Consider the following 13,655-nt stretch of genomic DNA (forward strand, 5'->3'; position numbering starts at 1 on the left):
ACATGGCTATGTGACGTCGGCAAAACCAATAGCTCTTGCATAGGTTAGACCTATTGCCTTTGCCAATGCTTGTTGAATTACTGTGTTGTGAGACAAAAAGAAAGTTTGAAGAGGTTCAGTTTTGTTTAACTCGATCACATGTTATTACTTAAAAACGCCCTTTTAGCCCCATTTACTGCATTGCTAAATAAGTGGGTCGGTTTTACTGGGATACATAATGATATGGTCTCCATCTGTACGTAGAACTGAGTAGGTGGCTCTGTGTTGTGGTTGCATGAGTGATTGCAATGGACTGTAATGGAGCCTCAGCAATTTTTATGACCTTGGAAAATGAAACATTTTGGCCACACAAAATACAGGTGTTGACGTTCGTCAAATATTTTGTGCTACTTTCCGAGAGGGTTACAATCATGGGACTTTACTTTGTAAAAGGTATGTGTGTTCTGCATGACTCGGAGGAGGGTGGCCTTCTGCCTTTAAAGTGCTGTGGGGAGTCTCACGGATCTTTGAGTGAAGTTGCTTGGGCAGTGCGCCAGGATTCGCATCAACTCGCTATGTAAATGTACTTTGGGTTGGGAGATTGTGCAGTTTATTTTTGGTCTGTTCGTGTTGTGAAGTAAGGTAAAGGAAAGACCACCGAGATTGCAGTTTTACCGGTTTGCGTAACGCACTCCACTGCCCTTATCGGACACTGATCACGTGACATGTGTAGAGTGAAAGGGGACACTCAGTCTGAACGTGCATGTTGTTTCACGGAGATTAGATGTTTAATTTGGTGCATTTTACAATTAATCCGGCGTTCCCTTTTGTGTAACATCGCAATTATCTTGAAATGTATTGTTTGTACACGCAGCTTTAGTCGGAGTTTGCTGCAAGGGAATATACATGTGTTACAGCAGCATGTGCAGTCCAGTGAGGGGCAATACTTGATTTACTGTTAGTGTAACAGGGTGTGTTCATCGAATGTACTAGACTGTGCAGTGCGTAACATAATTTAGGAATCGCAGTGCTATGTGCTGAACCCCTGCAGCTTCAGTTTTAGGTCTCGCCCAGGCAGTGCATGCGCTGTCTCGAAGAGACATGTAGTATCTAGATATGGGCTTAAAAGAAACGCTCACTTTGTTCAATTGGCTCCTGCTACTGTCCTTTGAAAATGGTGGCTTATGATTGGTGAATTGGCTTAGTAGTCTCTCCTTAGTACCGCCTTTTCTCCTGTTGTAACCTCCCATGAGGACTGGCCCTCTTACGTGTGTTGTTACCCTGGATGTTTTAATTAGTCTGTGAACACTATTTTCTTAATTTACTTTCTGCTGTGTGCTGTTGCAGACAGGACACACTGATCTGCAACCCCTCGCAGCTTGTTTATGTTTGTGAGTTGAGGGAGATGGTCTATCTGGTTCTTATCTTGTCACATTCTTTCGGATGTGTTTACGTGGGTTTCCCTTGTTTCACGGGACAGCGCAAACTTTCGTCATGCTTTTGTTCCCGAGGTAACTAGGAATCCAATTACAAGAAACTATTTACACACGACTTTCAATTCTGCAAATGATGGCTTTCGCTTCTGCCTTTATATTTTGAAAGAGGAGCCTTGCTTCCCTGCAGCCTGGACACTTCCGAATAGCTTTGCTTTCCATCCCGCAACCCCTCGCAGCTTGTTTATGTGTTTGTTTGTGAGTTGAGGGAGATGGTCTATCTGCGGTTTATCTTTTCACATTCTTTCGGCTGTGTCTGCGCGCTTTCCTTCTTTCAGGGGAAAGAACAGGGAGAGGGCTGTTCCTAATGGAAAGAATGCAGGGCGTGGGACTGAAGAATGTTTCCCTCTGAGCTAGTTAATTTATTATAATGGAAGTGTCTTCAAACTTTTTAATGCAGTGCCCCTCCTTGAGTGAAATTATTTAATTGTGCCTCCTCAAAAAGAGAAACATTTTCTCACAATTACTCAACAAAATAATAAATAGTGCATGCAACATAAAGATTTTTAGTGGGGCTTTTGTTCCAGAGGCGACTTAGATTGCAAGCCAGTATTTACACACGATTTTCACTTCTGTAAATGATGGCTTTCGCTTCTGCCTTTCTATTTGCCGGGAGAAGCCTTGCTTTCCTGCAGCCTGGACACTTCAGAATAGCATCACTTTCTGTTATATCAGCAGAATTCAAAAGAGCTGTTGAGCCCAAATCCTTACGTTTGTTAACAAACCCTTTTATTCGGTCGCAGTAGGCGGGGCATGTGGGAATTCTTTGTTTGTTCTATCAGGTGATTTTGTGTTTTGCAGTACAAGGGACTGAAGTGATTCTCGATTGAACTGAGGTATTACAGAACCAGGAAAGCCTCTGTCAGGACCTCAAAAGAGGGCATTGATTTTGTAATTCAGATTGCCATTTTTAGGCATATTCCTAGTTGGAATTGCTCCCTCACCGACAATAGCTGATTGTTAGAAAACCCCGGGCAACCGGGTTAGCAGTCACCCGGTTTTTCCCAACACAAGGGGTAGCTTGGCTCGAGCGGTCGGGGGTCAGGCACCGTGTTAAGCGTACGTCACACCCTCACAATAACCATGCGTTCATCCGTTCCAAAAACGACTCTACACCGTAAAAATTTATGAAAGAATCTCTTTGTGTTTATCTTAATTTTTCTCTTAGTTGCAGGGTTATGACACAAATACAATACAAAAGGATTTTCTTCAGAAATAGCAGGTCAATTAAATAATAACACTTTGCACGTGTAATAAATAGGATTAGGTCATAAATACACAAGGAATAAATAGAGGTGCGATAAATACATAGGGCAAATAAATACTGTCAGACAATAAATACAAGGCAGGAATAAATACAGTCAGACAATAAATAAAACACCTTCAATAAATAATATAAGCAATCAAACAATTGCAAATCAGATCACATTTATGAGGTAGATTGATTTTACCATGCCCAAGTACAGCTTATGGTCACTGGGGTGGCCTGGGGATGTCCCACCTAGAGTGGTCAAGGCTGGGGCCTAAGCTGAGGTAGAATGAGGGAAACCTAAGGTTCTGACTCTTCCAAATACACAGTCCCTCACACAGGTCCCTGCACCAGTCTCAGTTCACCCCCTAGCATTCTCAGGTTGGTCCTAACACCCCTCTAGCCCCAAGAATGGTCTTTTAGGGCTCCACAGGGCCTCAGATGCCCTTTCTACCACTTACTGCCCTTTTCACGAAGATCGGCTCCGCTCGGCGCCGGGTCGACGTCGCTGGCCGGCCTCGGTTCGATGTTGCGTCAATCTGCTTTACCTGACGCCGGGTCGATGCCGTGAGGCGGCTCCGGATTGATGTCGCTGGGCGGCCTCGGCTCGATGTCGTGTTCCGGCGTCACAGGGTCACGGTTCCCCCGCTTCCGGGCGACTCCGGAGTGCGACCTCCACTCCCGACCTCCGTCGGCTCCACTTCGGGTTCCGGCGACTCCGGAGTGCGATCTCCACTCCCGACCTACTGCGCGCTTCGCCTCGACCTCAGGCGACTCCGGAGTGCGACCTCCACTCCCGACCTCCTGCGCGCTTTACTTCAGCTTCCGGCGACTCCGGAGGGCGGACTTCACTCCCCCGTCGACGCCTCACCTCGACCTCAGGTGACTTCTACTCGACCTCTGGTGTCTCTCCACGACCTCCGTCGGCGCCCTCACTCGACCTCTAGCGGCTCCGGGTACGACGTCTGCCTTCTGTCAGCGCCGCTTCTCCACCTCGGGCTCCAGGTCTCCAGGCTTCTCGACGTCGGGTCTCCAGGAGGATTCCACCAAACAGGTCAGGAACTTGCTGTTCTTCTCCTTTAAGGCCTGTTCCGGCTGTTCAGGTCCTTAAGATGATTTTCTGGTCTTTATCCCACACAGGGCTTTAGGCTGGGCTTGGTCAGTAGGGACTAGTATCAAGGGTGGGTTTCTGGACCCCACTCCAGGCACAAGTTTCCACCCCTGCTGCCTTACTCCTTCCTCCTTCTGTTTCTCTGTCCTCTCTCCTCTCCAATCAGGTGCCAACTGCCTACTCCAACTGCCAACTCTGAGCTGGCTTCCCAACATTCTAAACCTGCCTCACACTGTCACAGGGTTCTAGAATGTTCTGGAAGGTACTAGTAGGTTCCAGCTATGTCTCAGGTGACAATGGGTGGCCACCATTTTGTGTTTCAGGCCCTCAGACAGAAGTTCCAGGGGTAGGGAAAATGGCTCCCTGACCCTGCATCAACACTAAAAAGTCTGGTGGTTCCCAAAAAGGAAAAATACTAACAGGGTTTGAGGCAAAAGTGGGACAAAATAAATAATGATGAGGAGGGACCACCCAAAGGGCTGACAGGTCTAACACTGATGTACTGGAGTGTGTGCCTATTCCATTTTCATGCTCGGGGGATGTTGCTAGGGCTGGAGCAAGGCTTGACTTTTATTGGTGCATGTGTTTGGAAACTTAACAGGTCTTTGTTCTGTATAAAGCAACATTCGCCGAATCAGGGCGCTTTATCAAAAAAAAAAAAAAGAAAAATTAAAAATTCCAAACACTACCCGATTTATAGAGGAGTTGATTGACCCCTTTTCAAAGCTTCACTTTCAGTTTGTTATTTCTTCATGCCACTATTAATTTAGGTGTAATATGCTTCTTCAGACCAAATTAACAACAAATATTGGTAAAGCCAATAAGTCTCACCTTTGAATTACGTTAACCAAACTTTAGGCAGAAATGCCAAAATACCATAGCATTTAGGAAACTACTGCACACTACATACGAATAGGTAATAGCCGCAAAGCCCTCCCTTTTGTCTATGATTTCTGCATGCGGCTGATCACATAATGACAATCCAACAAATTCAACTCCACAAATTTCCACTCTGCTGCATGCCACATAATTCCACTTCTCATAAAACCACCCTATGCAACATAATTCCATTACACTCAACACAATTCAACTCCACAGAATTCCACATCACATATATCCAAACCACATCACATAATGCAACATCATGCCACATAAATTCAACATCATGCCACATAATTCCACTCAATACATGACACTCGACGACACACAATACCATTACACATAATTCTACTACACTTCCCTGCACACCATGCCACATAATTCCCCTACACACAGTTACACTCAATGCCACACAATTCCATAATAAACAATTCCACTCCAATCTACATGATTTCACACCACATAATTGCAACCCACAAAGTATAATTCAACATCAGGCCACATAATTCAACTCCACTACATTTCACTCCATGTAAATCCATGCCATGCAACATAAATATACTCCACATAATTCCACTCTGCACCATGCCACATATTAACACTACACATATTTTTCCTTCTAGCCTCCTTGCAGCCTCGATCCTACACAGCTTAAATGTGTTCTTGAAAGCACAGTGCCGAAAGCTAACAGGAGAAGCTATTCAATCACAGCCCATGCATATTGCTGATTAGCGAGGGGCATCTTAACCCGCTCAGCCTCACCTATATTTCTGTATTTTCTTCAGTCCACAGAAGTTTTTTTCCGTCCTTATTATGCAGTTATTCATAACAATTCATCCATGTGCTGTGTTACATGTGTTGTTACTCGGTATGTTTTATTTACAGTCTGTCAGCAATATTTTCTTAAATGACTTTCTCCTATTGCACACATAGCATGCTCACCTGCAACCGCTTGTGTTATTTTAAGCAGTGCAGCATGCTGGGCTTTATCTTATATTCTATTTAAGCCACGCTTTGTTATGTATTTTTACATCTCCCAATCCACGTCCCTCTACACTAACTTAAATATGCACAGGCGCTGTGCTTCATGTCTTAGCACAGCACCCACTTTTATTATTATTTTTATTATTAGCTTGGCGCCCACTTCACGGGCCACCATGTGCATAACTTTACGGGTGCCGCGCTTTAGGTTGCAGCACGGCACCTGCTTTCATATTTACAACACGGGTGCCGCGGTTTATGTTGCAGCACGGCACCCGCTTTTATATTTAAAAATACAATTGCTGAAAGTCTCACAAATGCATTATTATTTGCAACGCAAATAGCTCAGACTTTCAGTAATGCGAAACATATTGCATTGCAAATTATTGTTTCTTATGGTGGAGGGAGTAGAGAATAGGGACAATGGAAGAGATTGTGGCCAACATAAACAACAGGAGGGATAGTGGGAGGGAACAGACACTAGGGTAATAAAAAAAAAGCACTATGATGCAGCCAGTGGTGGCCGCTTCATGGTGCTTATTTTTCTTATGGCGGTGGGGGGCAAAACCAGACAGAGGGTGGGTGGGAGGAAGCAACGTGGACCACAGGAAGATGGGGGGGGAAGAAGCAACACAGACAATTGGAGGTGCAGAAAAAACACAAACAAGAGGAGTAGGCGAGGGAAGAAGTAACACAGACAATGGAGGTGGGAGAAGAAATTATAAAAGTAGTACAGTGCAGAATGACCCTAATCAATATGAAGCAATCAGTACTTGGTTCATTCTCCACACAAAAGAAGAGGAAGTGAAGCTGGCATATGCTGGCCAATTAGAAGCCAGCAAATAAGAGTGCAAATGAAGCCAACAAATGGTAAGCAATTGGAGGACTCCAAGTCCCTTGTTATATACAATATGTCTTGCAAGCAAATGCGCTAGGGCACACGCTGTCTCAGGTGAGACCTAAAAATACCACTAATCATGGGCATTAGGTCATGCAGTACTCTGGAAAAATGATATAAACATGGTTGGTTGACAGCAGCTGTATAGGTAATGCCAAGGTACCAGAGTTGCTAGAAGAAAAAAAAAACCTTAAACGTGACTTCACGTGCATCCTGAAATGTTAAGTTAGTAAGATGTTGGTTAAGCTTAATCCTCATGAGAATAGTACAGACCTAACCCCAACCTGATTTCTTAAACGGCAGTATGAAGCTCGTGGATGTCGATTCACTAAAATGCCACAGGTAGCGGAAGTGACATCACACACCCTTTGACCTTAATGACATCACAGGAAGTGACATCACCACCAGTCTTTTGAATTTGTGCCACTGCGTTCTATGGGAATCTCTACCTAATAGATTGTGTTTTTTTACCAATTTTGTGGAATATTTTTCTATTTTCAATAATGTTTTTAAACTGTTTTGAGAGTGTACGACAGTGTGACTGATGGACATGAAAGTGAATGTATGCACATTATATATTGCTTTGTTGTTTAAAAATTATTTAAATAAACACATTTTTGTATTTTTGATATATAGTTGTTGCTGCCTTGGTTCTTTCCATTTATTATTGTTTATAATATTATGCTAATTATCATCATTAGTATGGTTGCCTTACATCTTTACATTAACAGGTAGCGGAAGTGACATCACACACTCTTTGACCTTAATGACATCACAGGAAGTGACATCATGTGATCTTAGACTATAAATGTCTTCAGAAATTGGTATCACATGACCGTAACCCTGAATACATCTCAATTATTGGCCTTGCTGAAGTTCTGTAATAACTGCATGGTGAGTATAACAAATCACATAAGAAATGACTATTTTAGAAATCACCTACATTATGGTGCAAACTGTCTTTGAAAGCAGTAAGGTAGTGGGGTGTAATACTTAACCTGAATTGTAGTGAGCTAGACCAATTCTTGGTCGGTTTCGAGAGGGGGGTGGTATACCTTCGAGAACATTTTTCAAAAACTGGGGAGCAAATAGTGTATTAAAAGGTACCATTTTAAAATAGATTTGCTAAAAAGCCATAGGCTCTGAAAGGGTACTCATTCATATTCAACTTCTCTCAAGGTGTGCCATGCCAATGTAACTGGACGCTCTCAAGGAGTTCACCCCATTGTTTTCAGAATGTGCTATGTATCCCCCTTATGTCAAAATCACCACCATTATGCATGGGGCCAGCATTTTATCTGGGGGTCCCTCATATGCCCGAAATTACATACAATATTCCAGTGTCAGAATCTTGCAATTAATGCCATCATATACCTTAGATTACTGACATGTCAAATTGCCTCTAGTATGTCAGGGCCAGTATTTTGTCATGGTTGCTCCCCTCCCTTATGTAATGGTTTTCCTCCCTTATGCCAGGAAGTATCTACTATGAGCTAGCACTAGAATTTTGCCAAGAATGCCCCCTATGCCAACAATTTGCTTAAGTGTGCTACTGCCAGCATTTTTCCATGGGTGCCCATTAAGGCAAGAATTACCTCCAGTATGCCAGTACCAGTATTTTTCACAAGTGCCTGTCATGCTAACAATTGCCGCCAGTAGCAATATTTTTCTATGTGTGCCTCTGTAAGCCAATAATTACCTTCAGTATACCAGGTTAAATGGCAGACTAGCAAGCATAACACCACATTCTCACTCACTCGCACTCCATCATTTATTCTCACTCAGTGTCTTACACTTGCTCTAGCTTATTCTCACTCCTTCTTACTCTGACTCAGTCACATTTACACATACTCAATTGCACTCTCTCCGTCATTCTCATACACTCACTCATTCTCTCTCCTTCATTCGGACTCACTAATACTCACTGACACTCAATCTCGCTTATTCTCACTCACTACTTGTCAGTGACTCTTGATCACATCTACTCGTACACATGCTCACACAGACACACACACCTACTCTTGTGCGTGCAAACACACTCTCACCAATAAGCATGAACACTACATATATTCAAGAACATCTGCCACTGAAGGTCTCGTTCTAGCTCCTTGTGATTATTATTTTTTTATTACACTAATATTGAAGATATACAAGTATCCACTATTGGTGTAATATAAAATGGGCAGAAAATGAAACTGGAGCACGATACCCATGTCTTCTTGGCACTGATTTTGCTTCCTCAGAGGCCAATGGTTGCAAAAGCAGTACCAGGGGTCACAGTGGGCAAGCCAGGGGTTGACCCCTAAATGACATCCATGCAATGACCCCTCACAAAGAGCGAGTCACACTGGGCATTAAAGGTTTGCAAATGCAAGGATACCTTGACAACCCTTGACAAATACTTGAATCTTCAAACACTTTACCAATGGGGCTTAATGGTACAAATAAATGAAGAGTTGTAAAATATGGATGATAATATTGATGAGATGATTCAGCAATGGCAGAGTGGAGTGGACTGATTGGAGAGTACCACTAAGCATGTGTCACATTTAGAGACCACTTTAAGAAAGGTGGTATACACTCCTGACCGGATAATTTAAAACAGTTGTTGATGACTTTCTCTAGAGCTCCATAAACTATTGCAACATGCAACCCTTTTCTAACAAAAGGATCCTGATGGTCAACACTTACTGCCATAGTGCCAATGACTACTTTGAGGAAGGCCCAGGCGACTCCGATTCCCAAGATGATGCTGTGAAGCTCAGAGATGTGCTGCAAACCCGATGTCAAAAGAAGTACACAGAGGCACAGCTGAAGAAAAGGAACAGTGAACGAGAAACATTACTCAATGTTCTCACACACACATTAACAAAGGACTAGTTTAAAGGTTAGATGATTACAAGCACTGCACCACTCTCTACTACAATCAATATTATCAAATAATAAAATATAGAAATATAGAAAAAAAGATACAACTATATAAAAATAAAAGAAAATAAAAATATCCAAATGTAAATCGAACTTTTTGTGCTCCACCCAAGGTAACGGCTGATGATAATCTCACTTCTCCATTGGAAAATAATAGGCTTCAAGACATTACTTGGGTATATATGAGTAGGGCACAGTGTAAGCGGAGATATTTGTCAGCTTCAAAAGAAGGTGTTGCTATGAATCAACTCAACAGCACCTTTTTATAGTTCTTGGAAGGACTGAAGGTTGAGTTGATCCCACTGACTCAAACCAGTGACTGATAGGTTACTCACAATGTCAATAACAAAACCACAAACTACTGAGCTGTTATATGCATTTTTCGCGAGCAGTTAAGGTTGCTGGAACTCAAAGCCATTGGTCATGCACACTGAATGACGATCTTCGTAGGAAATTATTAATTCATTTACTAGTATATCTATGATGTGAACTACAGCACATGGACACTGCATATCAGTTGGTGTGTAGACCTGTATCAAGATATGACCAAGTCTAGATCAAATAAAGTTAATCAGGCAACCTCAGAGTATTTCCTTCAACCGAGCTTTAAACCTGCAGTAATCAGTTGATATTATTCGAACAAAAAATAGTAGCTTTGGGCCACCTCGTTATTATTTGGGTTACCCCTTGACCAGAAACTTAGAATTTTAAAAAACTTTAGTCAAGGTGCCTTTCATCCTCACCTTGGTGAAAGCTGTAATTCCTGCATAGAGTTTCTGCGCAAAAGCCTCAACATAAGCATGTAGTTGGTGTGCTTCATCGATTACATTTAAAAGTAGCTATAGGCTCCCTGAATACCAGGGTGCCTTCTTGCAGGGCAATTCTTCTCCGACAATTTGTGAAATAAGTGCAGCCTTGATGGATAAGTGGTCCATGGGCCCGGTGTAGCTCTCTTCTTTCAGGCCAACAAATACAAAGACCATGTGAGAGATTAAACAACTTCAGTCATTGTAGGAACTAACGTTTTTAGAACAGAACCAGTATCCTGACACTAGAAAAGTACTATGTATTGTATTTAGAAAAGAACATACTACCTGTGCCTGAAGGTCAAAGGTCAGCATGGAGAAACACAGATTCAGCATGAAGTACTGCGACTGGAGGCTCTCCAATGCACCCCCTACTCTGAAGGCCATCATGTTTGGGCTCTGAATGAGGATTACAGCGCAGACGACATGGAAAAGCCCAACAAGGAGGAGCACGACGAACCCTGGCTGACAACAGAAGGCAAAAAAGTCACAAAGCATGAAGAGCAATCAAACCAAACAAACTTTATCATAAAAGACTCCGGTTTGTTAACTTTTTCTACAAACTGTACAATGAACTATCTGCAGCTCTTTTTGAGGGAATACGGGCAAGTTTGTATTATTCTTATAGTTGTTCACGAATATACAGAAAAATGGCTAAAACAGGAATTCCATAAATATGTTTTGACGAGTCAGTTGAGAAATCACACATTTGTGAGCACCCATCGTACAAAATAAGAGGTTTTACTTTAAACGCAGTTGTACAGAAACAAAATACTGCATAGCTGTGATGATGCATGTGCAACTTGCCTCTCTCTTGCTCTGGCACTAGCTCTGTATACCTCCTCTTGTCTTGTTTTCCACCAACCAGTTCGAATTGCGCTTGCTTCAGAGTCACAGACCTCTCCTGACCGCTCAACTCAAGTTAATTAAATCTTTCAGTTGTTGCATTGCAAGGATTTTATTTTCCTTGGAAATCAGGAACATTTCCCTCAGGAATTACCTTGGTGAGAGTGGTCATTCCATGTACTAGATCTTAAATCCTTCATTACCATGCAAGGTATGTACCTCAGACTTTGTTTCCGCAAGGAAGTGCTCTTGTACAGACAAATCAGAGTTCGGCCCTAGTCACCATGGTCTTAACCAGGCTTTTGACACACTGGAATGTAATTGTTAGCAACTCCTTATCTTCTGGCTAGGCAGACCAAAATATGTTTGATTTATTACAGGCCTTCAGTTACCCCAAGAGGTTCACTCCAACACCTTTGCTAACACTGGGGGATTGTATCCGGTGTGGTAATGCCACACATTTTCACCTCAGGACACATTTTGCCATTCTGAGTTTTTCACCTTGGTACAAGGGAAAACCTGCAGTATAAGTTACCCATTATCTCGAAAGCGGAGGCATGGAACTCAATTGTAATTGCATTTATATAGCGCTTACTACCCCTGACGAGGTGGTGTCGAGCTTTTCGGCGAGTAGCACGCTACTCCTGAGCCCAAAAAGGAATAGCGGTTAATTATTATAGGGATATATGAAATTAATTTGAGCGGTGGACATGTGAGTCTGTTGGTTGGATTGAAAAGGATAGTGGAGGGATTGTAGAGGAAAGGGTCTAGAAAGTGTTTATTGGGAGATCATAGCAGTAGGAGGTTTGCGATGAGTAAAGGATAGATGGAGGGGGCAAGAGTCTAAGAAGCAGATTAGAGAGAAAGAAATTCCTTACGATGAAACTTGGAAGGATCCCAAGGAATGTTATGCAACAGTGTTGGAGATGAAAGAGAGAAAAAATGCATTTGTATTGGTACCACTATCCCAGCAGATGAGCACTTTGGAGAAACTAGTATAATTTCTGCTATGGATCTCGGGTGCTGTGCTCGTGATAGGAAGAGATTTTAACCTAGTCATGAATCTCAGAACTAGTATTGGCACAAGGCTAGGCAAGGGAACCACCATCTGGGAAAATTTGTACCAGTGTTGTGATTTGTGGATATATGGAGGAAATTGAACAGAGGAGTTTGGCAGTTCTTGGTCTATTCAGGGGCCCATAAAACACATTCAAGCCTAGAATATATATTTGCGCTGGGACATTCTTAAGTAAAGGGGGTGTCAGACCATTTACCTTTCACGATCTTGGTTGCCTGCAAAAGTAGTAAAAGTGGAGGGCTGGATACTGAAACCCTTGTATTTAAAAGATAAGAAGCTAAAGACCTCAATTACACAGACCATTCAACATTACTTTAAAGAAAATGTGGGGACAGAGGCCACTATATATCAAGATCGTAGTGAGGGGACAGATTATAACGCAGGCAGAGGAGAAGAACATAAAAAAAAGCTTTGGGGTAGCATAAAAACAGGGTAGCATAAAAACAGGGAAAGACGTCCTGAACCTCGAGAAACAGGTAACGGAAGACCCATCAACAGAGGAATGTTAAAAGAGGAATGAAGGGCAACCTTGGAAAATAAGGCAACACATATATATCTAGCACAGCAAAAAAGACTATGATGTGGGGAAAAAACAGGGAAGCTACTGGCATGGCTTAATAAATGCTTAGAGGACAATGGGCAGATCTGTGAGGTGTTGGACGAGAGGAGGGTGCTGGGTAAAGACATGAGCAGCCCTGCTTTAGCACCAGGCAGCCATGGCCCATTGTTAAGGGTGAGACCCTCCACCTTTTTACAACGCAAGAAGAGAGTCTGCCACACTGAACAAAAGTCAGCCCGACTGACACTCTTTAAGGCCTGGTCAGGCAGCCAGGCACTGTATATGCGCTAAATGCGCAGGTCTCTGGCTGCCTGAGCTGATATTTATTGGGCTGGAAATTTCACAACCTCGTGGGTGTGACTCATGACGAGGGGGAGCATCACCTATAGGCTCGGATGTAGGCACTTCAATTTTAAGCCCTGAACTGCTCAGTGAGGCTCGTCACAGAGTGGGGTGGGGTCAGCAACTCCCACTGACTCCATCCCACTCTGTGATGAGGTACGGAAGGTCCTCCTCTGACTGGCTGCCCTTTGACAATGTCAGCCAGTGAGAGGAGGCAGCAAGATTTTCCGTTCAAAGCCTCCAGGAACCCGAGATCACTATCGCGGCCCAGTAAATATTCTTTAATGTTGAGAGGGCGCGTGCGTGGATGTGTGTGTATGATGTTTTGTGTATTTGTGTGTGCATTCTGTGAATATGTATGTGTTTGTGTGAGAAAGTGGCTCTGTATATACTGTTCCCTAATAGGTACAGGGTGTACAGAGTCCACAGTCCCCCAGAAGCTGATAGAGGTCAAAGTTAGGTATGACCTTACTCTCAAAAGTGGTAGCTTGGTCGAGCAGTAAGGC

The 13,655-nt window shown here is 43.0% G+C and overlaps 1 protein-coding gene across 2 annotated transcripts in view; it reads right to left on the reverse strand.

Moving 5' to 3' along the window:
• Nucleotides 1–13,655, reverse strand: part of LOC146868216 (uncharacterized) — a 163,210-nt gene that overhangs the window by 79,042 nt on the left and 70,513 nt on the right. For both annotated transcript variants that reach the window (XM_085609427.1, XM_085609431.1), the window contains exons 5-6: nucleotides 10,613–10,789; nucleotides 9,282–9,401 (exon numbers count right to left, since the gene is read on the reverse strand). In XM_085609427.1, the coding sequence (XP_085465553.1) occupies nucleotides 9,282–9,401; nucleotides 10,613–10,789 (297 nt within the window). The remainder of the gene's footprint in view (nucleotides 1–9,281; nucleotides 9,402–10,612; nucleotides 10,790–13,655) is intronic.

Source organism: Triturus cristatus, chromosome 1_2 (genome assembly GCF_964204655.1).
Source record: "Triturus cristatus chromosome 1_2, aTriCri1.1, whole genome shotgun sequence".
Taxonomy (NCBI): Eukaryota; Metazoa; Chordata; class Amphibia; order Caudata; family Salamandridae; genus Triturus; species Triturus cristatus.